We start from the raw sequence: 26,191 nt of genomic DNA, 5'->3' as shown, positions 1-26,191 counted from the left end.
AAAAAACTATTTAAAAGTATAGGCCTATATATACAAAAAAAAACACACCACGAGTGCAAACAACTGTATTACTCAGGTCAAGACAACGAAACATTAATTTGATATATGTTCGGGGATGTATGATATATTGCCTCATTTGCACATTTAAAGACACGTTTTCAGAAAAGTCATCGGTTCGAAGTATATTAGTTGCTTTATATGATGTTTTAATTCCGACGTATTGAGCAACACTATGCAGGTGTTCACCTTTCAAGTGCTCTTGATCTGAGTCGGGGAGAGTTCAAATCCCTTCACACAACACTGGCTTTGTGTTGCATTGTGTGGAAGCCAGACACCACCCAACGTGCATACAAGGCGCCACTGCTGTCCCTACAGACAAAACGTTGTTATATAATCGCATGGAAACAGAAGCCTGTTGAGAAGCCTTCCCCCTATAAGGAGTGTTTTTCATCTAGTCCCTTCCCGCTGCAGCCAACATTGAGTCCAGACTGCACATCAACAAGCAAGCAGCTACACTGAGGTGAGATATATGATTTATTTTCGGGTTCACAGCACTCACTTGGGAGGGTGAAGACCAACTGGTTGTTTTGTAAACAGTGACCAGGGGGGGAACTTCGAGACACGGGTGTTTTCCCCTATGTGTGAACAATTGGGCACGTGTAAACCCCTGTGAGACGTCTCCTGTTCAATGAATCTCCCTGGAGCTGGGCAGGCTGGTAGCAACTGTTTATTCTGCATGCATACACAAAGGGACAGAGTACGTCGTCAGCTTCTGTGGGCAACGGCGCGTGCTCCGCTCTCTTGAGGAATCCCGAGTCGCTCTCGTTACCCATTTCAATACAGTCACATAATATACAAAACAGTGAACAAAAGAAAAAGTGATCGTATAGTGCAGTGGTCGCCAACCCGTCGACCGCGATCAACCGGTCGATCTCGGAGACATTCCCTGTCGATCTCCAAAATAAAATGAAAATAAATTCAGAAACACATTGTTCCTTGTTTTCGAACATTTTCTAAAGTGTCTTCTGAAATGTTTTCTTTCTGACTGGAAGATTGATGTCAGAAAAGATCTCCGCCTGATTCATGAAGGTCTGAAAACGGGTTCGCTTACACAGCCGTGTTGTCAGCTGTGCTCCCTGAAAGAGGGGAACGTACCACTACAGGTGGGGCGCAGGGGGAAATGCAGAAAGAGCTTGATAACTTCACATGTTGCACAAGCTCGTAGAGCGTACACCGACATAAAACTAAGTCATCAATAAATAAATGTTGAAATGCCTGTACCTTCGTGTAAATGTTTACGTTGCGGCATTAACAGCCGAGATTCTTGGCGACTTGCCAAGTCTTACCTCCGTGAGTTCGGCTTTTCTGCTGTTGTCCTTCAAAACAAAAGCTCAACATTGAGCTTTTTTTTCTTGTCTGATAGAGCAATCTGGTTTACTTGAAAGTGATTGCAATTGAATTTATTCTATTATTTGAAAAGGGAGAGATGCAGCAGTCACAAATGGTGATTCTCATATTTATTATTATGATAATTATTTAAATCTGAGGATGTCTGTTGAGTTGATGTGAATGTAATCACTAACGGTCTGAGTTCAGAACCAATCCAAGATGAGAAAACTTTCATGAATACCAAATTTGTCCCGAAAAACTCATCAGTGGAGTTGAGAAAATCACCAAATCAAAGACCAGGAGCTGGATTACTGACAGACAGCTGACAGACTGCCTCAGACTGGCTGTCTGTGATTATGAACTAACTACAAGCTCACAGACAGAGTTCAGTCACAGCCATAACACTGACTGGAATCACATGGCTTGATGGCATTGTGATCACAGAGCTGAATTTACATGAGTTGCACTGACTGATCATGTTGTCAGTGTTGTGTTGTAATTGGATTGGATTCAATTTATTGTCATTGCTAGAGTACAGGTACAGAGGCAACGAAATGAAAATAAATACAACATTTATATTGGTAGTTCATCCAGCTGCTCATTGCAAATGTATTTTTTCTTGTTCATATTGTGTGCGGTTAACAAATATCTTACTTGTTATATTACACTTAAATTCTGTGTTCCTGGTCACATAAATTTGAACGCTGGACCAAAATGACAATTAGGCCAAATAAAAAGTTGTAAGTCCAGTCTGGACAGTCGTTTTCTCTCAACGCCTCAATTGGTAGATCTTGCTGGTCATGTGACTTCACTCCTGTCAGACAAGTCCTGATCGGAAACACTTATCGGACCTGCTCAACCGCTTACTTGGTAAGGTTCCCGTTTGATGACAAGCTGCTCCTGAACGCATCATCTCACTCTTCCGGTAAGCTCTGGTTGCCAGCTCAACAGCGAGCATGACTTCTTCTTCTCTCCCTCCCGCTCCCTCTTGCTCAGTGTGTCTCATGTATAGTTATCCCCCTGCCTCCCTTAATGATAACGATACATGCAACAAGTGTAGTTTATTTGCTAGGTTGGAGGCAGGTCTAAGTGGGTTAGATGCACGGCTCCGCGCTATCGAAGCTCAGACAGCTATGCTAGTTAGCCCGCCCTCTCCCGTAGTCGGCGCGGAGCTACAGTCAGCTGTTAGCTGTTCCCCGGCGGTAACCGTGCAGCCGGGTGGTTGGGTAACTGTTCGCAGGAGTAGTAAGTCTACACAGAAGCCCGCTGTGCACCAACCACTTCACGTTTCGAACCAGTTTTCCCTGCTTAGCGACACACCCGCTGAGGAACACACCCTGGTTATCGGGAGCTCTATAGTCAGGAACGTGAAAATAGCGAAGCCGCGGACCAGAGTCGTGTGCCTCCCGGGGGCCAGAGCGGGCGACGTGGAGTCTTGTTTGAAGCTGCTGGCTAAGGACAAGCGGAGATACAGTCAGATTGTAATACACGCCGGTGGTAATGACGCCCGAGCCCGTCGGACGGAAGTCACTAAAATTAATGTGGAATCGGTGTGCTTATGCCAAGACGTTGTCGGACACCGTAATTTTCTCTGGCCCTCTCCCAAATTTGCAGACAGACGAATTGTATAGCCGAATGTCGTCTTTCAACCGCTGGCTGTCGAGGTGGTGCCCAGCGAATAATGTGGGCTACGTAGACAACTGGAAGACTTTCTGGGGAAAGCCTGATCTGATGAGGAGAGACGGCATCCATCCCACGTTGGACGGAGCGTCTCATTTCTGCGAATATGACCAAGTTGATCACCGGACTTAATCCATGACAACCCAGGGTTCAGATCAGGAACTGGGAACAGAGTTGTAGTTTAACACCCTTCTCTGCTCTTCCATTCGAGCAGTTACCCACCCATGACTTTAGAGTAGATACTGTGTCTGTCCCACGGCCACTTCAATTAAATAAATCAAAAGTAAGCAGAAGAGGAGTCGTACACAATAACCTTATACAAGTTAACACCATTATTTCAGCAGTGCAACAAAATAGGTCTATTAAATGTGGTCTCCTAAATATTCGATCTCTGTCATCTAAAGCTGTGTTACTAAATGATTTAATATCAGATAATCATATTGATTTATGTTGCCTAACTGAAACCTGGCTGAGCCATGAAGAATATGTCTGCCTGAATGAATCGACTCCTCCAAGTCATATTAATACTCACATTCCTCGAGGCACCGGTCGAGGAGGTGGAGTAGCAGCCATCTTTGAATCGAGCCTATTAATTAATCCTCAACCAAAATTACACTACACCTCATTTGAAAGCCTTGTTCTTAGTCTTTCACATCCAACCTGGAAAACACTACAGCCAATTCGATTTGTGATTCTGTACCGCCACCAGGTCCATATTCAGAGTTTATATCTGAATTCTCAGAATTTATATCAAGTTTGGTTCTTAAAACCGATAAAGTTATTATTGTTGGAGATTTTAATATCCATGTGGATGTTGATAATGATTGCCTTAGTGCTGCATTCATCTCCTTGTTGGACTCGATTGGCTTCTGTCAGAGAGTACAGAAACCCACTCACAGCTTTGGCCACACGCTTGATCTTGTTCTTACTTATGGCGTTGACATTGAGCATTTGAACGTCTTCCCACAGAATCCTCTTCTGTCAGACCACAACCTCATAACTTTTGAATTTATACTACCGGAGTGTACTCCGTTAGTCAAAAGTTTCTACACCAGATGTCTAACTGACAGTGCTGTAGCTAAATTTAAAGAAGCGATTCCTTCTGTATTTGATTCGATACCACGTCTCAATATAACAGAGGACTCCTGGTCTAACTTTAGTCCGTCCCAGATTGATCATCTTGTTGACAGTGCCACAGGCTCTCTGAGAATGACACTGGACTCGATAGCCCTCTGAAGAAGAAGACAGTGAGGAAGAGCAGGCTTGGTCCCTGGTATAACCCTCAGACCCGCAAACTGAAGCAAACGTCACGAAAGCTTGAACGCATATGGCGTTAAACTAATCTCGAAGAATCCCGCTTAGTTTGGCGAGATAGTCTTAAAACATATAAGAAGGCCCTCCGTAATGCCAGAGCAGCCTATTACTCATCAGTAATAGAAAAAAATAAAAACAACCCCAGGTTTCTCTTCAGCACTGTAGCCAGGCTGACAGAGAGTCACAGCTCTGTGGAGCCGAGTATTCCTATAGACCTCAGTGGTAATGACTTTATGAACTTCTTTAATGAAAAGATTTTAACTATTAGGGACAAGATTAATATTCTCTTGCCCATAACCAGTGCCAATCTGTCCTCAAGTGGAATGGCCTTGGAAACCGCTGTATGCCCTGGTGTATATTTGGAGGGCTTTTCTCCCATCAACCGTGACCAATTATCTTCAACGGTTTCTACTTCGAACACGTCTACCTGTCTCTTGGACCCCATCCCGACGAGGCTGCTTAAAGACGTTTTGCCTTTAATTGGCGGCTCTCTATTAGATATTATCAATGTGTCTCTGCTAACAGGCCACGTACCACACTCCTTCAAAGTGGCTGTTATTAAACCTCTCCTGAAGAAGCCCACTCTGGATCCAGAGGTGTTGGCTAACTACAGACCGATCTCTAACCTCCCTTCCTCTCCAAGATCCTTGAGAAAGTGGTCGCAAATCAGTTGTGCGACTTTCTACATCATAATAGTTTATTTGAGAAATTTCAATCAGGATTTAGAAAACACCACAGCACCGAGACGGCACTGGTGAAAATTACAAATGACCTCTTAATGGCAGCAGATAAAGGACTCCTCTCTGTCCTGGTCTTGTTAGACCTTAGTGCTGCATTCGACACCATTGACCATGACATCCTGTTACAGAGACTGGAGCAGTCGATTGGCATTTCAGGCACGGCACTAATTTGGTTTAAATCCTACTTATCAGATCGATCTCAGTTTGTATTTGTAAACGATGACGCCTGGATAACCACCAACGTTAATCACGGAGTTCCACAAGGTTCTGTGCTTGGACCAATTTTATTTACCTTATACATACTTCCTTTGGGCAATATTATCAGGAAACACTCCATAAACTTTCATTGTTATGCAGATGATACTCAACTATATTTATCGATAAAACCAGAGGAGAGCAACCAACTCGGTAATATTCAAGCATGTCTTAAAGACATAAAAACATGGATGACCTGCAACTTCTTGATGTTAAACTCAGACAAAACCGAAGTAATTTTAATCGGCCCTGAGCACCTCAGAGATCAATTATCTGGTGATGTGGTTTCTGTAGACGGCATTGCCCTGGCATCCAACACCACTGTAAAGAATCTTGGCGTTATCTTTGATCGGGACTTGTCCTTTAACTCCCACGTAAAGCAAATCTCAAGGACTGCATTCTTTCATCTACGTAATATTTCAAAAATCAGGCACATCTTGTCTCAAAAAGATGCAGAAAAATTGGTTCATGCGTTCGTTACTTGGAGACTGGATTACTGCAACTCCTTATTATCAGGCTGCTCTAATAAATCTCTTAGGTCCCTCCAGTTGATCCAGAATGCTGCAGCTCGTGTTCTCACTAAAACTAAGAAAAGAGATCACATCACTCCTGCTCTGCACTGGCTCCCAGTAAAATCAAGAATCACTTTTAAAATTCTTCTCTTAACGTACAAAGCCTTGATTGGTGATGCACCATCATATCTTAAGGAGCTTGTAGTACCATATTGCCCCACTAGAGAGCTACGCTCACTAAATGCGGGACTACTTGTAGTTCCTAGAGTCTTAAAAAGTAGAATGGGAGCCAGAGCCTTTAGTTATCAAGCTCCTCTTTTATGGAACCAGCTTCCAATTTCAGTCCGGGAGGCAGACACAGTCACCTCGTTTAAGAGTAGACTGAAGACTTTCCTCTTTGACAGAGCTTATAGTTAGGGCTGAATCAGGTTTGCCCTGGTCCAGCCCCTTGATATGCTGCTATAGGCTTATAGCTGCCGGGGGACGTTTTAGGATGCACTGAGTACCTATCTACTCTTTTTTCTCTCAAGGATGAATTTTCATCTCTCAATCACACGTTACTAACTCTGCTTTCTCCCCGGAGTCCTTTTGACTTCACGTCTCATGGGGTCATCGGACCCTATGAGACGGCATAGATCCTATCTGCCTGATGGATCATCGAGGTCTGGGTCGTGGAATTCCTGCTCCTGACTACGCCACTGTCCTGTTGAGACTCTGCCCACTGTTGACGCTCACCCTCCTCCCCACCGCCATCTGCCTGATGGATCGTGGAGGTCTCCATCGTGGAATATGCCTACTATGAACTATTCATACACTCTGTCATATTCATTGAATGTATTTAAACTCTAAATCTGTCCTTCTGTACACATTACATCTATTGCATCTGTCCATCCTGGAGAGGAATCCTCCTCTGTTGCTCTCCTCCAGGTTTCTTCCTTTTTCCCCTGAAGGGTTATTTGGGAGTTTTTCCTGGTCCGATGTGAGGTTTTGGGGCAGGGATGTCTATGTGTACAGATTGTAAAGCACTCCGAGACAAATTTGTAATTTGTGAAATTGGGCTATACAAATAAACTGAATTGAATTGAATTGTAGCCCATTTCTTTTTTTTGATTGGCTGATAAGTGGCACCTCACAGCAGAACTCCAGGGGAGCGCTTGATTCCTCCACGGTGAGGGCAGCGCGGCCAGCTCATGTTTGCGTGCTGCGGTACATTAAAACATTAAATAGCCGAGAGTTTTTTTCAGCGTGAGAAATACGATGTGTGGCGGGAGTGAGTGACTTAAGACCGAAATGCGTGAGTATCACCAATCAAGGCTTTGTACGTTAAGAGAAGAATTTTAAAAGTGATTCTTGATTTTACTGGGAGCCAGTGCAGAGCAGGAGTGATGTGATCTCTTTTCTTAGTTTTAGTGAGAACACGAGCTGCAGCATTCTGGATCAACTGGAGGGACCTAAGAGATTTATTAGAGCAGCCTGATAATAAGGAGTTGCAGTAATCCAGTCTCGAAGTAACGAACGCGTGAACCAATTTTTCTGCATCTTTTTGAGACAAGATGTGCCTGATTTTTGAAATATTACGTAGATGAAAGAATGCAGTCCTTGAGATTTGCTTTACGTGGGAGTTAAAGGACAAGTCGATCAAAGATAACGCCAAGATTCTTTACAGTGGTGTTGGATGCCAGGGCAATGCCGTCTACAGAAACCACATCACCAGATAATTGATCTCTGAGGTGCTCAGGGCCGATTAAAATTACTTCGGTTTTGTCTGAGTTTAACATCAAGAAGTTGCAGGTCATCCATGTTTTTATGTCTTTAAGACATGCTTGAATTTTACCGAGTTGGTTGCTCTCCTCTGGTTTTATCGATAGATATAGTTGAGTATCATCTGCATAACAATGAAAGTTTATGGAGTGTTTCCTGATAATATTGCCCAAAGGAAGCATGTATAAAGTAAATAAAATTGGTCCAAGCACAGAACCTTGTGGAACTCCGTGATTAACGTTGGTGGTTATCGAGGCGTCATCGTTTACAAATACAAACTGAGATCGATCTGATAAATAGGATTTAAACCAAATTAGTGCCGTGCCTGAAATGCCAATCGACTGCTCCAGTCTCTGTAACAGGATGTCATGGTCAATGGTGTCGAATGCAGCACTAAGGTCTAACAAGACCAGAACAGAGAGGAGTCCTTTATCTGCTGCCATTAAGAGGTCATTTGTAATTTTCATCAGTGCTGTCTCGGTGCTGTGGTGTTTTCTAAATCCTGATTGAAATTTCTCAAATAAACTATTATGCTGTAGAAAGTCACACAACTGATTTGCGACCACTTTCTCAAGGATCTTGGAGAGGAAGGGGAGGTTAGAGATCGGTCTGTAGTTAGCCAACACCTCTGGATCCAGAGTGGGCTTCTTCAGGAGAGGTTTAATAACAGCCACTTTGAAGGAGTGTGGTACGTGGCCTGCTAGCAGAGACACATTGATAATATCTAATAGAGAGCCGCCAATTAAAGGCAAAACGTCTTGAAGCAGCTTCGTCGGGATGGGGTCCAAGAGACAGGTAGACGTGTTCGAAGTAGAAACCGTTGAAGATAATTGGTCACGGTTGATGGGAGAAAAGCCCTCCAAATATACACCAGGGCATACAGCGGTTTCCAAGGCCATTCCACTTGAGGACAGATAGCTACACAATAGCCAATAAAAAAAAACCTGTATCTGGGTAAGATTTAATCCAGCAACCAATGAAAATAAAGCATCCTGGAATTGGAAATGTCACTCTTGCCTGTCTTCAAAACTTGAGAGCCCTGAATTCACTATTCCATCTATTATCCCGATATAGCCCACAGACCCATATAGACAGACGTTACCTCTTGAGGAATCCCGAGTCGCTCTGGAGATCCCCCACAATCCCTTGCGTCTTGTAATGAAATGCAAGTGCACCTTAACCACAGCAGGTGGGGTAAATTCTATTTTAGCTGGATTTAATACAGACCAGATTGACTATGTTACACACGCACACGACTCACAAGACCCCCCCCCCCCCCCCCATTAATATCACTATTTCTTCTCATGAAAATCCCCATGGGCATACCAGAGTCCGTCATGTACAACATAGCAGTGCCGTTTTTATATACACTTTTAAGGAACTGCTGGAAAAAAATTCAAACATTTAAAAATTATCGATGTCATTATTTCTTGTTACCTAACTTTGTTTTTAGGTTTCACAAAGACAGTAGGCTACAGTATAATCTCAATAAAATAGACATGAAGATAGCAGGGGACCTTATGAATAACAATCCAGTGGAAATAGAATATTGCCTTTAAGGATCTGCTTTAATAACAGTTTTAATATTGTGGAATTTTGAATATAGTTGTTGAATTTGAGCTGACTTTCAATTAAATACAGTACAGTGGTCTAACTGGAGCCGATCCCAGCTGACATTGGGCGAAGGCAGGGTGCACCCTGGACAGGTCGCCAGTGCATCTCAGGGCACACAGAGAGACAGACAACCATTCATGCTCACATTCACACCTACGGGCAATTTCGAGTTCAATTAACCTGCATGTTTTTGGACTATGGGAAGAAGCCGGAGAACCCGGAGGGAACCCACAAGGAGAACATGCAAACTTCACACAGCAGCCCCTGTTATTATAATATTATGTCATATAATGTCCAGAATAATGTTGTTTTTGACTTGTTAAATGAAATTGGAGAAATTATTGCTGAGAAATGGGTCGATCTCTGGGCTTCTGTACCTCACAACACCCACGCCCTGCTCGCTAGAGACTGATCCTCCTTCCCCACGGGTCCAGTGGACACAGCCCCCCGGGCGGCCCAGTAGAGACAGAGAGAGGGCCTCTGGGCCGGTTCAGAGACTTTGTAGTTCCAGGAATATAGTTGAAAGTGAGACATTGGGAAGTGTTACTGTGAAACGTTTCTTCAGGGTTAGTGTAGTGACCCTTGTATTTGGAGGTCGTGGTTCTCTAGCAAATCACAGTGAGGCAGTGTGCATACGGTTCGAGGTGCGTGTCTGTGATATGGAGCAGAGGGGAGGCGTGTTTGACCCGTTCTGGGAACGGGAGTAAGACGAGTACAGTGTTGATGTAACTGTTAACGCTGGTAGCGTAAGAGTGCCTCGTCAATGTGTTGGTGAATGCTATCAATACAGTGTTCTTGCAAGGACATCCATCTGTCTACATGCCGTGGGTGAATCCCCCCGAAATGTAAAAGTCTGAAGTGGCATAAAAGAAAAAGACGTCTGATTTGTAGGTATTTTTATAAATGTACGTGGTCACCTTCCACCACTGGCTATGAATGATTAACTTTCTTCAGATCTATTGACAAGAAGCCGTGACAGTACAATAGCTTTGCATACTATAGAACTAATTTAGCCACAAACAAACTGATATTTTACTGGACAATTCAAGCCGAAGCGTGGCATAATATGATGAACTAAAGTATGACCAATCACGAACCCAGTATTACAGACAGAACTTGTGCGTCTCAAAGTGTGTGACCTGTTTCTGTTTGGTGTTCCCTCTCACCTTTTTCATACAGGTGAGCAAAGTACAACCAGAAGTGTCCTCACTAAGAACTGAGCTACACTCGGAGAGATCAGCTCTTCTCTTCAGTCCATTCCACCATGTTTGTGTCAATCCTCCTGCTGTTGATCTGCGTGGTCTTCATCATCATTCAACTCAAGTCCCGGAAGCCCAAAAACTTTCCACCAGGACCCACTGTCCTGCCGCTACTGGGGAGCCTTTTGGAGCTGAGCCTAGAAAACCCCCTGAAGGACTTTGAGAGGGTGAGACATATACGCTGAAACGAACCATGTTGCTCTTCCAATGCATGAACTTGTTATTGTTTTGATGTAATCACTATCATTGGTACTTCAAATGTGTCCAACTCTGCTGCCGTCCCTGATAGTAAAAGATTTAAAAGTAGTTGTTCAACTGCACTTTGAGACTAAGAATGACACCTGTCGGCTGCAAGTGTAAGATAAAAACATGTGCACTCAAATCTGGGGTAATGTTTACGCACAACAGGCGAATACTGACATATCGTCTGTCTAGAGTTGACTGCCTGTGTACTTAACTACTGGACCATTGTCAACCAGTGGCACAGGCCATGCATACACATTAGCCAATGTCTAACCTACACACAATAAAATACAGCCTTAGTTTACGATGCTCTTTATAAATACATTTCTTCATCTTAATCTGTTTTACTGACATTCTGCTCAGGTGTCTTTGAATGTTTTTCACACTACTAGCCACATTTCCCATGGTGGACGATAAAGACCGAACTAATTGGAGATTTAAACATATGTCATTTAAAACACTGACATGTTATCTGTTTCTCTCCCAGCTGAGGAAGATTTATGGAAATGTCTACAGCATATTTCTCGGTAGCAAACCAGTAGTGGTCATCAATGGGATGAAGACCATTAAAGAGGCTTTAGTGACCAAGGGCATTGATTTTGCTGGAAGACCCCAAGACCTGTTCGTCAATGACACCACCCAGAGGAAAGGTAGGACAGACATGATGCTTCAAAGTGAATCTTTTTTCTCTTAAAAAAAAGAAGTAATCTGACATTATGCAGTCCTTCATATGTCAGCAGTGTGTCTCTGTACATGCATATAGGGATGGGACCGTTATCAGCATTATTATATATGGTATTAAAATCATGCTCATGCTGCAGTTAAAGTTTGTATTGACATTATTGGTGAATGTAAATGTCTGGCCTCTCCACAGTAGCATGCTGTAGCATGATTAGAAATGACAATAGGGGAGAAGCTGCACCCTATGAGAATAGAGGCTCATAGGGCGCAGCAATTGAGCAATATAACTAGGAGTGGAATCACCAGTAAAATGATGATTTGGTCTTGCCTTCTAGTTTTCGTGTAAAGCCGAGCAGCTGTGTTTTGTTTGGCAGCGCCTCAAATCTCAAAGGAGGGGAACAAGCCTATGTTCCAATGTATGTTTACAGTATACTATTCAGCTCACCAGAGAAAAGGAGGCAGGGCTGGAGCTTACTTATCTTCTCCCTTTATCAAAAACAAAACGTCTAACCAATTCAATTCAATTCAATTCAGTTTATTTGTATAGCCCAATTTCACAAATTACAAATTTGTCTCGGAGTGCTTTACAATCTGTACACATAGACATCCCTGCCCCAAAACCTCACATCGGACCAGGAAAAACTCCCAAATAACCCTTCAGGGGGAAAAAAAGGGAAGAAACCTGGAGGAGAGCAACAGAGGAGGATCGCTCTCCTAGGATGGACAGATGCAATAGATGTAATGTGTACAGAAGGACAGATTTAGAGTTAAAATACATTCAATGAATATGACAGAGTGTATGAATAGTTCATAGTAGGCATATTCACGATGGAGACCTCCACGATCCATCAGGCAGATGGCGGTGGGGAGGAGGAGTGGGCGGAGTCTCAACAGGACAGTGGCGTAGTCATGAGCAGGAATTCCACGACCCAGGCGATCCATCAGGCAGATGGGATCTATGCCGTCTCATAGGGTCGATGACCCCATGAGGCGTAAAGTCAAGGACTTCCGGGAGAAAGCAGAGTTAGTAACGTGTGATTGAGAGATGAAAATTCATCCTTAAGGAGAGAAAAAGAGGAGATAGGTACTCAGTGCATCCTAAAGCGTCCCCGGCAGCTATAAGCCTATAGCAGCATATCAAGGGGCTGGACCAGGGCAAACCTGATTCAGCCCTAACTATAAACTCTGTCAAGAGGAAGGTCTTAAGTCTACTCTTAAGCGAGGTGACTGTGTCTGCCTCCCGGACTGAAATTGGAAGCTGGTTCCATAAAGAGGAGCTTGATAACTAAAGGCTCTGGCTCCCATTCTACTTTTAAGACTCTAGGAACTACAAGTAGTCCGCATTTAGTAGCGTAGCTCTCTAATGGGGCAATATGCGACAAGCTCCTTAAGATATGATGGAGCATCACCAATCAAGGCTTTGTAGGTTAAGAAGAATTTTAAAAGTGATTCTTGATTTTACTGGGAGCCAGTGCAGAGCAGCTAGTGCAGGAGTGATGTGATCTCTTTTCTTAGTTTTAGTGAGAACACGAGCTGCAGCATTCTGGATCAACTGGAGGGACCTAAGAGATTTATTAGAGCAGCCTGCTAATAAGGGTTGCAGTAATCCAGTCTCCGTGAACCAATTTTTCTGCATCTTTTTGAGACAAGATGTGCCTGATTTTTGAAATATTACGTAGATGAAAGAATGCAGTCCTTGAGATTTGCTTTACGTGGGAGTTAAAGGACAAGTCCCGATCAAAGATAACCAAGAACTCGTCTGCACTAGTTCTTTGGAAGTCTTTTAGAAAAGCAGCCCACTCACATGTTAGGCATTTCTCTATATTATTGAACATGCTGCTCCCTGTGGAGGCTGGTGGAATTTATTTTTGGTTGGGTTATCCAGTCAATTTTAGAAAACATCCCAGTACGATTCAATTGAAACAAACTATCCAACAAGCATTTCTACTTTGTAGTTAAATATTTAACATTAATTCCAACACTGACATGATAAGGACATCTTATTCATACAATTCAGTATATATATATATATATATATATATATATATATATTAGGGCTGTCAGCGTTAACGCGTTAATCTATGCGATTAATTTGGCCGCGTTAACGAACTAAAATATTTTAACGCAAATGTTTTTTTTTTTTTTTTTTTTTTTTAAACCGCGGCAGTACGGTTTGACACTGTTTCCGTTTTTAAAACAATCATTTCTACGCGAAAATAAGGAGCAGAAATCAGTTTAACTCGTGGATGAATCAGTCGGGTTTCCTCCTGCTCCTCCTTCCTCCCGTCTCCCCCTCTGATACACAGAGGAACAGAGGGGCGACGTGTCGGGTGACGCGGCGCGGAAAGAACTCGACACACGAAACCTTCAACGTGATTGGTCAATCCGTTTGTCTGTCAACATTTCGGGGGAAAAAAAACAATGAACACTCAGTAAATCACAAAGGACCTCCCACCTCACAGGTAAGGCTCATTTAGCAGCCTGTCAGTCAGAGAACCAGAGAACACGGCACGAGGACAATGAGGCTCATTTCAGAGCTGAGATTGTTCTGGAATGTTTGATGTATAACACGTGGGGGTGTGTCACATGCAAAAGACTTTAACCCTCCTGTTATGTTCGTTTCTTACATACAGCAGTGATGTTCCCGGGTCAATTTGACCCGGTTAATGTTGAATCATCCAAAAGTGGTCAGAAACCAAAAAATTCTAAAAACTATAGTTTGTACATCATCACCAACAACATTACTAACAATTCAATCCGTTTTTAGTGGAATTGAGTTATTTACCCCTCCATAGATCAGAGTTCAATCAGGAGCACTCACTCGTTTTAATGAAAAATACATGTTCAAACAATTTTTTAGGAACATTGAAAGAATCTAAATCTAAATTGCATTAGTCTACCATAACATGTATTTTCTCCTAAATTTTATTTGCATTTTGTAATTTTTTTTTTTTCATGGGGTGATGTAGATAAATAGAGATGAGACACCTGTGCTGTTCAGGGTCATAATGACCCGCCCACTAAAAATCAAGCCAAATGAGTCATAAAGGATTTGTATTGAAAGTAAACCTTAGTTATGTTTATTTTTAGTGTTAAGATGACCAAAGACCAGCACACAGTCATCCTCTTGGTGCAGTCGTATGTATCTGCAGAGTGTAATGTTGTAGGACTGCTCAGCAACCATTTTGTATGTTTGGCCCTCCCCTGCTAAGGCGTGCGTGGAGTTTTCCCGCAGGGAAAACTAAAGGTTCCCGTCAAAATAGTATCTGTATTTCTCGCACAGCTGGGGTCGTTAGAAAGAGAATGTGTGTGGGTCTGAGATTGGGATGAGACAGGGTGTGTCTCTCCCAGTCAGACAGACAGTATATTAGAAGTACTATAATACAGATGTATTAGTTGTGACATGAAAGAAACCCTCACATTAGTGTCCCATGTCCAATAAAGGTGTCTTGAGGGGGAAAGTTAGAAGATGAGAAACATTGTTTTGTCTGTAAAGTGTGCTTCTCATGTAGGGTGATGGGCACACAGCAGGATATAGATGGTTCCCATAACAACCACCTGATTCTTTTGTTTGAAGTTTGAAATGTGTACAACTTTATATATGGGGTTGTGAACGGGATGTGTGTGTGCTGATATGTGTGTTTGTGTGTGTGCTGATATGTGTGTTTGTGTGTGTGTTGGTGTCTGTGCGCGCGTGTGTTAGTGTGTGTGTGTGTGTGTGTGTAGGTGTGTTGGTGTGAGTGTGTGTGTTGAAACTTGGTGGGAGGGAGTAAGAAAGACTGTCCTACATTTACAAAGAAAGAAATAGTCTAAACATGACTCTTCTGATGACTTTTAGCCTTGACTTTCACAGCCGGGTCAAATTGACCCGGGAACATCATCTCTGTTATATAAACCTGCAGGGGGGGGGTTGCAAATACATGATATTTTTTTAGTATTTTTTTTTACGTTGATTACACTAAATAAGGTAAGCAGAAGAAGTTTTATACAGAAAGAGTACTTAGAAGTATTTTTCCGAGATTTTCAAACTTTGAAACGGGTCAATTTGACCCGCAACATAACAGGAGGGTTAAACGGTGAATTTAATTTATTTTGTAAAATGTATAAAATGCCCCCAGCCTCCAGAGGGTGAACAGGACATATGTGAATGTCAGTCAGTTACCAAGGCCACTGGTTCTGCTGCTGTTCAATGTTAAAGATGACAGGACCAATGGGGTCTCAATATACCTCTTTTTTTTTACTAATCTGATGTTTCACTGAAGAAACAATTTATCATCCACGATATTAAATACCTCGCTGGCACTGTATATGTAGGAGCCTCTTTGAAAACACAGCTCTGTGTGAAGTTTTGTCTTTAAAAAGAAGGGAAACACTTTTAACCCTTGTGTTGCCTTGGTCATTTTGACCCGATTAAATATTAACCCTCCCCGCCTTTGGGTCATTTTGACCCGATTCAATGTTTCACCCTCCTGTTACCTTTATATTTACTAACATATTTTACCCTTTGGGTTCAATTTGCTGCCAGCAATTAAAACCTCCAGAAAATTATTAGAATTAATATTGTTTTCCAAGTTTAAGTGTGAGGCACTTTATGTTTGTTTGTTGACTACCGAAAGAACACCGACATTAAACATTGAATGGGGTCAAATTAACTTGAAGGCGGCAGGAGGTGTAATATTGATTGGTCAAAATGACCGAAGGCAACACAAGGGTTAAACGGTGAATTTAATTTTTTTGGTAAAATGTATAAAATGAGCCCAGCCTCCAGAGGGTTAACGTGACATATTTGAATGTCAGTCAGTTATCAAGGCCACTGGTTCTGCTGTGTTCAATGTTAAAGATGACAGGACCAATGGGGTCTCAATATACTTATTTTTTTCTTTTCTAATCTGATGTTTCACTGAAGAAACAATTTATCATCCACGATATTAAATACCTCGCTGGCACTGTATATGTAGGAGCCTCTTTGAAAACACAGCTCTGTGTGAAGTTTTGTCTTTAAAAAGAATGAACTTTTAACTTGTAACTTTTAATCGCGATTAATCGCGATTAATTAATCGCAATTTCAAAATGTGCGATTAATTAGTTAATTTTTTTAAATCGATTGACAGCTCTAATATATATATATATTACTGAGGAGAGTAAATAATAAAACAAGCTGGAAAGTAGATGAGCTCTGGAAAAACCCTGGGATCAAAGTGGACAGGGATATCTTGAGACATTTAAATTGTAACATTATGCTTTTGTTCCACTTCGCCTGTTATAGGAGTGATTCTGGCAGATTACGGTCCGAGTTGGAAGGAGCAACGTCGCTTTGCTCTGATGACCTTGAGGGACTTTGGTATGGGGAAAAATAGCATGGAGGACAGGATACATGAAGAGATAAAATACACCATTGATACGCTGGAGAAGAGCATTGGTATGTTATCTGATTTCTAATGTTTCAACATTTCAATTCATGTTGAATCTTGAGTTTCGCTTGTTCATTGATATTTGTATGTTCTTGTTTGCATTCTTAATATTATTTATGTTACAGGTCAATCCATAAGTCCTCAAATTATGTTTCATAATGCGTCCTCCAACATCATCTGCCAGGTTCTGTTCGGAAGGCGCTACGAGTATGATGATGAGGTCATCAAAGTAATTGTTCAATGCTTTACTGAAAATGCCAAGATTTCCAATGGGCCATGGGCTATGGTGAGTCAAATGCATGTGTTCTGCTTTAAAACCAGTCTTCAACTAAGCCAGGGTCCATTTTAGGGTTAGTTATAGGGTCGGTAGTGCGCACCTATCCGCACCCACGTGGTACCCCAGATACCGTACCTCCCTCCGTCCATCTGCACACTTCCCTGACTTGGCCGTCAGCCCCTCCTGCCTCAGGGACTCAAGCACCGTGCCAACCCACTGCTCAAGCTCCGCCCAGGTGGTGCTGTGGATGATCACATAATCCAAGCAGCATATGCAGCATGCAGACGCAGCACCCGGTCCATGAGGCGTTGAAAAGTGGCTGGGACCCCGAACAACCCAAAGGGAAGTGTGGTGAATTGGTATAAACCAAACGAAGTGGAGAAGGCCTTTTTTCCTTGGAATCTGGCGACAGAGGAATCTGCCAGTAGCCCTTGGTTAAATCCAGGGTCGTAAAGAAACACGCAGTGCCCAGTCACGCCAGGAGTTCGTAGACCCGGGGCATCTCTCTCAGATACCAAGGGCACCAGAGAAACAGACTCCATGGGAGGCTCTGCCGTTTCCGCCTCCTCGTCTGCAGTGTCAGACAACCTTGCGTCACCATACCAGGCTCTGATGAATCATAGAATACGTACAGCCCAAATCTACCATCGCCTGGCCTGTACCCCCCTGGATTCTTACCGGAACGTGGCACGTCGCTCTGGACCATGGGAGGGGGTTGGAGAGCAGGCAACCCAAATCTCCTGGCCCACCCCCATCAATAGACACTCCCTCCGGAAGTGCCTGGACTGCCCGCACCTCCAATACTCCTGCCCATCTGTTTGAGAACCCCCCTTGTAGGTCAGGAAGTGCCGGTGCGGGCCGTGGTCGGTGGCTCAGGGACTCGACATTCGGGCCGGAAGCCCGCCCCCAAACTGCTCCAGGTTAACCTTCTCTGCTACTTCTTGCAGTGGAGGCCACTGAGTATCCGGGTTGAAGCCATCTGGTGGCGCTGTCTTTCAGCCGCTGAGCAAACGGGAATTGCCGGCCCAGCTTGGCCTTGCGGAACCTCCGCCGGTGATCCTCCGGAGACAGGTCCAGTCGGCATATGACCGCTTTCCGCACGTCCAGGTGAACCTGTCTGCCTACTGGGGGCAGCCCCAGAGCCGCCTTTTGTGCGCCTTTTGTCCAAAGGAGGCAGGAGTCGGACCGCCCACTCAACCGCCATCCAGGCACATGCCCCCGCTGTAACCTTGAAGAAGTCCAGAAATGACTGCGCGTCATCCGTTGCGGTCATCCTTTGCAGGACCACCGCTGCCGGCAGAGCTGCCGCTGACTGGGCGGCAATTTGCACCAAGGCGAAGGTCTGCCTCTCAGCCTGGTCATGGAGAGCCCCCAGAAACTGCCGGTTCGTCTCCGCCTGCTCGCGCAGCATGGCCGTAATCCCTGCCAGCATCTGCTCCAGCGGCACGATCGGCTTGGTCAGCATCTCTGCGTGCTGCTCTTGGTGATCCATATGCTCGCCCCACGTTGGCTCCACTGTAACAGGTGTGTGTGTCGGGCAAGCACGAAAGAGGGCAACACCTGGGAACATGGCAGTGTAACAGGATTTATTATGTTAGTTTCGCAGCCGGTTGGTTTCCTTTTCACGAACGCTCCGCCATTCTCTGCACCCGCTCTCTCTCCCGTTCCCCAGCTACTCAAAAACAACCCTGATTGATCCCAACTGCGGTTAATTTCCCATCCCAGCACCGTTCCCTGAACCCCACGCCTGCTCCATCTAATCTGCAGCTGAGCCTCACCACACCCCGCTGCCACACTGACCTTTCTACATTTAGAATTTATACATCTTTTCTTTTTTTAAACAGCTTTATGACTCTTTTCCCATCATTCGAAGCCTGCCGCTGCCCTTCAGAAAGGCCTTTAAGAATGTTGAGGTATGTTGATATCTATCTAAGTATATACAAAATAATGGTTTTCTCACCTCACCTCAAATAAGTATACAGAATCAACCAAATCACATGAATTTTGTCAATGGAAAAATAAGTTCAATACAAATTGTTAATCTTTTCCAGACTTGTCAGAAACTTGCGATTTCTTGGATGAATGAGCACAAGCAGACGAGAGTCCCTGGAGATCCACGAGACTTTGTTGACTGTTATCTGGATCGGCTGGATAAGGTAAATCCTAGAACACAGAAAAGTTTGAAAACTGAGTGAATTTTGAATGAAAGACATATACATTTGCATCGTAATCTTTTAACTGACCATTTAGAAACCAATATTTGGCAAGTTCTGCCTGGTCCGCCTGTGATAGATTTAGAATATCATTGTAATGTCCCAAGGCATATACTGTATTTAAGTATAAAAGTATTGCATTTTTTAGATATAAGATTTAAAAGTAGGAAATACAGACTTACTTTTTGTCAACAATTACTTTCTGCTGTCATGTCAAATGTCACATGTTAGAAGTGCTTTATAAAACATTATTTCAATATGACAAAAGGGGTGTTATGGCCCATAACCACTGATTTTATCACAGTGTTAAAAACGACACATTTACGATTGTTTAGCTTGTGACTCTGGATATTTTTATGTACATGGCCTGGATTAAAAAGTGTGGCCACCCTTGTTTTAAAACAATCATTCTCCTCTCTTAGGCAGGTGATGATCAGACTTCCTTTTCAGAAGCACAGCTGACGATGTACATCCTAGATCTTCACTTTGCTGGGACTGACACTACTTCCAACACCCTGCTTACTGGTTTCCTCTACCTTATGAACTACCCACACATACAAGGTATGCACATGATGGCTCCATAGTTCAACCGTTTCAGGGAGCCAATATCAAAACACCTTTATTTATGATATGGAAATCAACCGATAAATCATTGTTGGATCATTAAACTGTCAATAGTGATGTCTGTATTGTTCTGGCTAAAGCAGAGACAACTACTCTCAGTGAGCACAGTTCTCGTCAATTTATGAAACCAAACTTATTCAGGTTCACCTGATAAAGGTAACTGAATACTGTCCTTTTCACCTGTGAAATCAACTTTTGCTGGCAGGAAATCAATGAGAGCACTATAAGGTCTGTATGTTGAAAAAGGCCATTTCCAACGTTTTCTTACTTTATTTACTTTATCATGGACACCACACATACGGCTTAATTTACTTCCACCCTTGCATAGGTTTACCTTTCATCCACTCTCAATCAGATTGTTCCTCTGGTTTTTGTCTTCACATTTCAATTGTATCGCAAATTATGATTGTTATCTTTACTGTTTCTCTCAGAGCGTTGTCAGAAGGAGATAGACGAGGTGTTACAGGAGAAGGATCAGGCCTGTGATGAGGACCGAAACAACATGCCCTACACGCAGGTAAATCATCATCTAACGGTCTTCTCCATTACCCCGTGAGTCTCGGACGGAACAGAGGCAGCAACACAAAACCCTTTCATTCATATTAAACACTGAACAGATGACCAAACTCTCGCCTCCTGCTCTTCTCCCCCGCTCCTCAGTTGCTACTGCTCCTTATTGGAGATAGACACACAAGCACACACAGATTACCCTCAGCTGGGGTTGATTATCAATCACGAGCTGATGCCGATAATACCTCGTACCGGCACCGTTCCCTGTGTTTGAGAACACTTGTAGGTCAGGAAGAGTGCCATTGCTGGTTGTGGTCAGTGACTTGGGAACCCACGGGAGGGGTGCCGGCCAAGGATCCGGCGTTCGCCGCACCAGGAGCTGCTGAGGTAGCCTGCCCCATGGGGCGGTTGTCGGCCGGGCCGAAGCCGGCACGCAACCGCTGTGGGATGAACCACCAGGTGGTCCTCTGCCAAGGTGATGGCGATCTCCAGTGCTGAAGGGCGGTGACTGCGCCGCTCCCGGACGCCCGACTTGTAGCCATCTGGTGGCGGCGTCCTTAAGCCCACCTCCGCCGGTGATCCTCCGCGACAGACCCAGTCGGTCAATCCCGACCTAGCGCACGTCCAAATACCTCTGCCTGGCTGCCGCGGGAAGCCCCAGGGCCGCTGTCTGCCTCCCCGGCCAGAATAGGCAGTAGCCAGACCGCCCATTCGGCAGCAGGCCAGCCACATGCCTCCGATGTTGCCTCGAAAGAGTCAAGGATCCATCTGGTGTAGGGTCATCCCTGTCAACACAGAAGGGGTCGCTGCTGGCGGAGCTGCAGCTGTCCGGACTGCGAACTGTTCTAGGGCGAGAGCATGCCTCTCAGTCTGGACTTGGAGCTCCCCCAGGAACTGACGGTTGGTCTCCTGCTGCTCTCGGTGCTCCATATGTCCGCCTCATGTTGGGTTCTACTGTAACGGTCTTCTCCGTTACCCTGTGAGTCTCGGATGGAAAAGAGGCAGTAACACTGATTGTATGGTTCATAAAACCCTTTTATTCATATGAAACACTTGACAGATGTTATGGTGACCAACCAAACTCTCTCCTCCCGCGCCTCTCTCCCGCAACGCAGTCGCTACTACTCCTTATTGGGGACAGACACACACAGATTAACCTCAACTGGGGCGGTTTAATAATTATCACCAGCTGAGATTGACTAGACCTCATCCCAGCACCGTTCCCTGAAACCCACCCCCGCTCCACTCACTCTGCAACTGAGCCTAAACACCCCCCGCTGCCAATCATCACTTTTTTCCTAATTTCACTTTTATTTCATGTGTACACGCCTACACAGCTTGGGGTCATAGATAGATAGATAGATAGATAGATAGATATATACTTTATTAATCCCCAAGGGGAAATTTGTCGAGTCAGTAGCAGCAACACACAAGAATAAAAATAAATTAAAAAAACACAAAATATAAGAAGGGTTAGGGTGATCTGGCAAGAGGTGAACTGTTGTAGAGCCTCATAGCCGTCGGCAGGAATGTTCTCCTGTATCTCTCCTTGTGGCAGCGGAGCGTGAGGAGACGTCTGGAGAAAGTACTCCTCTGTCCCTGTAGGAGGTGGTGGAGAGGGTGGTCCGGGTTGTCCAATATGGACACCAGTTTCTTCAACGACCTCCTCTCCACCACCTGCATCATGCACAAAATTGTTAAAATCAAACAAGAAATCTAGTGAGTGAATCTGTTTACTTTGGGGATTATTTGTAATAATTTCTTTTGAAAGACCTCCATCGTAATCTTTCTCAGCATATTGCGGGCTGGTTCCCATATTGCTGCTTTGGTTTTGTGAGGCTGAGCTTGTATTGCATTATTTTTCCTGTAGTCCCCATTCAGATAAAGTATTGGAACATGATATTTAATCTTTCTTCATCCAGGCCGTGATCCATGAAGTGCAGAGGGTAGCCAACACTGTTCCACTCAGTGTCTTCCACTGTACGACTAAAGACACAGAGCTCATGGGATATTCCATCCCCAAGGTACGACGCAACTGGCCTTACCTATACTGTCACTATTGTTTCAAACTATTCTGTGTTTTCTGCAGGGAACTATCATATTATAATTCACATTTGATTTGACTGAGTTTGAGAAATGTAGATTACAGTTTATTTAAATGTGGTACAAACAGTATGGTGATGTTAACCTCAGTATTTTACCTGGGTAGCTTAAGTAAATCTTGTGCTCTTGGAAATGTTCTCATCATTCCTCTTTGCCCGTTCGTCTTTTGCTTCATTTTCTCAATAGGGTACGCTGATCATCCCAAATCTTACCTCGGTGCTGAATGAGGAGGGACAATGGAAATTCCCAAATGAATTCAACCCTGAAAACTTTCTCAATGACCAGGGAGAGTTTGTCAAACCGGAGGCCTTCATGCCTTTCTCTGCAGGTATGTGCCAATTCTGGTCAGGGCAATTGCCTCATAAGGAAAAAAGAGGAACTCAGAGTAATCTAAGTAGTCCCGTTGCATTCTTGGTCTGAAGCAGCATAGGTGTTAAAGGCAGACCTGAGCCAACCTTAACTGTACGCGTTATTAAAGAGGAAAATCTGAAGCCTACTCTAAAATGTGGAGAGAGTGTCTACCTTCTTGACTGGTTCCACCTCTGGAACTTTTATTGCTGAAATTCTATGTCTCTCATTCTACTTTTGGAGACTCTAGTAGAGGAGATGCAGTAGTGGGGTTAAGTGAGCATAAAAAACAAACATCATGCACAAAGAGGGTGGGTTAAATCAAACTCTTGTAGATGACTAAGAGATCTTTTCTTTATGTCTTAGGTCCTCGTATGTGTCTCGGAGAGGGTCTGGCTCGTATGGAGCTCTTCCTCATCATGGTGACGCTACTGAGGAAGTTTAAGTTCATCTGGCCTGAGGATGCAGGAGAGCCAGACTACACTCCAGTCTATGGCGTCACTCTGACTCCCAAACCTTATCGCATGAAAGTCCAACTTCGGGAAACAAATTAATGGATGACCAACGAGCCAACAACATGTTGAGCTTCCTATCATGCGGCCTTCACTGTTAGCATTGCTGCCAATAACCAACTAAAACCTCAGGAACCTTCTTTACATCACTTTAGCAGTCAATAAAACATGCACTTCTTTCAATAACATCACGTACTAATGTCATGAGCTTAAACATGTTGAGCAATGGAACGTGTTGCCAATATGACCACACTGTTTTTCTGACCAGATGTAGACTGTAGGTATAAGCCTCCACTTCCACCATCTGCTCCACCTTTCACCATCCTGGGCTTAGCTTGAACCAAGACTATTTTAATTTGTTGAAAGAAATACAGTTTTTCCCCCCTCTTCTTCTGTGGCAGAATGATAATGTAGAGAGTTGGAGCTTTCTTTAGCGCTGACACAGCATTGTGGGAATAGGTCTGCTCATGCAATTACTATCATATTGTTTTTAATAGTATTGACACTTCAGCAGCTGGATTGTTGTTTCCAGCTGTATCCCCCTTTGAGGCCGCTAGATTTGATTAGCCTATAGCGCACAGCATTTGACCCCAGGGCTGACCTTGCTTCATGAACTACCATTTCATCCATTTGGTAGTTTATAACTCAATGAGTAGCATGTGGTAATCCAACACCCTGTTCATGCCTGGTATCTTTATCATTTTGCTTCTTACGCCTCTAACTACTTCTTTGTCCAAACACGTCCTCTTTTCTGTCTGTTTCTCCTAATAATGATGTCATTTTTCTAGGGGAGTCTTCTGAAAGTAAGACTGTTTTCCATTTTTCTCGTCGTAAATAATACAGCCTAACAAACTAGGCTGCTCCTACCATGGATTTCCACACCCCAGGTCCTCTCTTTAGAGTCACTAGCTGATTGCTAGTTATGACACCTAACAATGCAAATTGGGAATTATGCCGATATTATATCTCCTTAGGTAAAGCTACAATGTGATTTTAATGTACTTTGTATTCCATTAAGTAGATATAGGCTGTGTCCAACATAATGTACTCATTCACTACTCCGTACTCACTATCTATAACCCTGGTACTATTGCTTTCGGCTGTGTCCTACTTCTCATGCTGCATTGCTGGATACTTTGACTCCACCATAAAGGACATCATATTTCTCCCTATTCAATCGGACAGGAATACAAAATGTTGACTTTGACAGTGGACTAATAAGAAATGTTTACTAAATACTTCCTACTTGTGTATTCAATGAAGACCGTAACATGTGTATTAGTGTAACGATGACAGCAACACGCCCCTAACCATAATAAAACATTTAAACCTATACCATGATAACCAAAACCTAACCGATATGTATTTGTGGCTAAATCTAACCAAACCATTTACACAGTGTTGTGAAATCATAAAACTGATTTATTTTTCAACAAGTGTTTGTAATAGTTTTGTGATTTAAGATGCGTTTATAGCTTAGCTTACTAATTACCTGAAATGACATGCTTTTATATACATAGTGCTTAATTGTGCATTCTATAATATTCAAGATTCAAGATTCAAGATTCAAGATGTTTTATTTGTCACATACACACACAGGGTGTGCAGTGAAATGAAAGTGGCAATGCTCAGCAGGAATGTGCAAGGGCAACAAGTACACACTATTTACAATAAAAAACAATAAAAAACAACACAATATTTACAGTAAGTGTGTGTGTGTGTGTGTGTGTGTGTGTGTGTGCCTAAGAGGGGCAATTGTGTGGGTCTATGTGGGGGTCCTGGTGAGGTCGGAGTTCACAGTCCTGATGGCCTGAGGAAAGAAACTCCGTCTCAGTCTCTCTGTTCTTGCAGCGTGACTACGGAGGCGCCTGCCTGACCGCAGCAGCTGAAACAGTCTGTTGTTGGGGTGGTGAGGATCCTTCATGATCCTGCCGGCTCTGGTTCTGCACCTCCTGGTGTACAAGTCCTGCAGGGTGGGGAGTGTAGTTCCAATAGTGCGTTCAGCCGAACGCACTACGCTCTGCAGAGCCTTCCTGTGCTAAGCGGAGCAGTTGCCAAACCAGGCTGTGATGCTTCCTGTCAGGACGCTCTCTACAGCTCCAGAGTAGAAGGACTGAAGGATCCTCTGGGAAACTTTAAATTTCCTCAGCTGCCTGAGGTGGTAGAGGCGCTGCCTTGCCTTTCTCACCAGAGTGTCTGTGTTTATTGACCATGTCAGATCCTCGGTGATGTGGACTCCCAGGTATTTATACCCGCTCACCCTCTCCACAGTAGTCCCGTTAATCCCCAGTGGTGAGTACGTCCTCTGTTGTTGTACCCTCCTAAAGTCCACAATCAGCTCCTTAGTTTTGGTGACATTCATGATGAGGCTGTTGTCCTGGCACCAGAGTGACAGATCAGCAACTTCCTCCAGGTAGGCCTTCTCGTCGTTGTCGGAGATCAGGCCCACCACCACTGTGTCATCCGCAAACTTGATGATGGTGTTGGAGCTGAACCTGGCCACACAGTCATGTGTGTACAGGGAGTATAGTAGGGGGCTGAGGACGCAACCCTGGGGGGATCCTGTGTTCAGGGTGAGGGATTTGGATATTCGTTGATATGTAATTGTTTTATATGGGATTAATATGACTGGGGCTTTCTACAAATATTATGTTTCAAGTCTGAGGTCATATTTCTTGCAAGAGCATTATGGTGATGCTTTTATGAGTTTAACAATCAAGAATAAACTGCAATATTAACACATAA

At 43.8% G+C, this 26,191-nt stretch overlaps 1 protein-coding gene across 1 annotated transcript; it reads left to right on the top strand.

Annotated features, from left to right (window-relative positions):
* Positions 1-359: 359 nt before the first annotated feature.
* Positions 360-26,191, top strand: LOC130195782 (cytochrome P450 2F2-like). The gene is made up of 12 exons (XM_056417496.1): positions 360-520; positions 10,445-10,691; positions 11,255-11,417; positions 16,715-16,867; positions 16,985-17,145; positions 18,981-19,049; positions 19,188-19,292; positions 19,772-19,910; positions 20,405-20,490; positions 22,406-22,507; positions 22,773-22,914; positions 23,301-26,191. The coding sequence occupies exons 2-12, from the start codon at positions 10,530-10,532 to the stop codon at positions 23,486-23,488; spliced, it is 1,470 nt and encodes a 489-aa protein (XP_056273471.1). The 5' UTR covers positions 360-520; positions 10,445-10,529; the 3' UTR covers positions 23,489-26,191.

This window comes from Pseudoliparis swirei, chromosome 6 (genome assembly GCF_029220125.1).
Source record: "Pseudoliparis swirei isolate HS2019 ecotype Mariana Trench chromosome 6, NWPU_hadal_v1, whole genome shotgun sequence".
Lineage (NCBI taxonomy): Eukaryota > Metazoa > Chordata > Actinopteri > Perciformes > Liparidae > Pseudoliparis > Pseudoliparis swirei.
The sequence above is the reverse complement of the archived record's forward strand: the minus strand, read 5'-3'. Positions and strand labels throughout refer to the sequence as shown.